We start from the raw sequence: 1,313 nt of genomic DNA on the forward strand, positions 1-1,313 counted from the left end.
CCCCTGACAAAGGCGTACTCGGTGGTGGGCGGGCCGCCTGGGGGGCCCCCCGTCCGGGAGCTGGCCGCTGTCCCCCCAGAGCTGACAGGCAGCCGCCAGTCCTTCCAGAAGGCCATGGGGAACCCCTGCGAGTTCTTCGTCGACATCATGTGACCGAGGACAGGATGCCTTCCTCCGAGCGGCCTTGCGGTGGGGGCACGGGGGTCCTGCTGTCCCCCAGGAGGCGCTGCATCTGGAGCTTGTGTGGCCTCGCCTTAGCTGTGGCCGTCAGGGGTCAGGCAGCTTTCCACGTGCACCAGGGGCCGTGCTGTGGGTCTGGGCTGGACAGAGTGGGGGCAGGCTGGAGGGCTGGGGGGCGCGTGGCCCGAGCCCCCTTATTTGGCCTCAGCAGCCCGTCTGTCCCTGGTCTGAGCAGCTGTGTCCATGCGGACCCAGGGGGCCTCTGTGCTCAGGCGGATCTGACCTGCCCGGTGGGTGGGCCTCAGGGACCCCCGTTTGCCCACAGCACTGCATCCAGGTCCCCAGGCCAAGCTGAGAGGTGGCTGCTGGGCCTGGTCGCTATGGTCACCCAGTGTGCAGGCCCTACGCCTCTTGCTCAGACTGGGGGGCCATGTTGGGGGTGGACGGGAGCCCCCAGACCTCCCTGGCTGCCTGGGTCGGGGTGTAATTTATTTATTTATTTCTTGGCCTGAGCCCTGTGGGAGGTGGTGGCCAGGTCAGCCGCGCACCAGCTGGAGCAGAGCTGTACGTCCCCCCACCGCCGGGTCTCAGAGTGAACACGGAGACACGGAGTGTCTGAAAGTGGGGGGGCCAGTGAGGGGGAGACGGCAGGGGAACATCTCAGCAGCGGGAGGAGTGGACTGTGGCCCACGGATGCTCAGCTGCTGCAGGGACAGGTCTGGGGAGAGGGGCCAGCCCGCCCTCCTGCTGACCTCAGGTGACCCCTTCCTCCCCTCCCCCCCACACGCGCTTCCTCCCAGTGAACTGGCCTGCACGTGTCTGCAATGTGGATACTGTATCGCGTCTGCGGTGTAGATACTGTATCGAGTCAGAGGTCGTCTGGATAGTTAATAGAGCTGCTTCTGTGTAAATGCTATTTTAAACACTAAAAAGCATTTAATTTTATGGGACTGGCGCGTGGCCTGTGTCTTTTCTCTCCTGCCAGCTCCCCTCGTAGATTGGGGTGTGGGGCTGGCCAGCCGGCAAGGTCCTGGCGGGGCGTCTTCTGTCCGTGGTGCTGGCTCCTGGCTCCAGGGGTCCTGGCGGCGGGCGCTGGCCTTGGTCCTGAACCCCCCACCCAGCCAGGGTCTGTC

General features: G+C 65.1%; 1 protein-coding gene across 1 annotated transcript in view; it reads left to right on the forward strand.

The window, feature by feature from the left end:
* DVL1 (dishevelled segment polarity protein 1) overlaps positions 1–1,130 on the forward strand; it is a 7,100-nt gene extending 5,970 nt beyond the window's left edge. Inside the window, 1 exon segment of the mRNA XM_014543776.1 lies at positions 2–1,130. Coding sequence (XP_014399262.1) covers positions 2–153 — 152 coding nt within the window. The 3' untranslated portion in view covers positions 154–1,130.
* Positions 1,131–1,313: the final 183 nt, after the last annotated feature.

The sequence above is a fragment of the Myotis brandtii genome, unplaced genomic scaffold (assembly GCF_000412655.1).
Source record: "Myotis brandtii unplaced genomic scaffold, ASM41265v1 scaffold334, whole genome shotgun sequence".
NCBI lineage: Eukaryota > Metazoa > Chordata > Mammalia > Chiroptera > Vespertilionidae > Myotis > Myotis brandtii.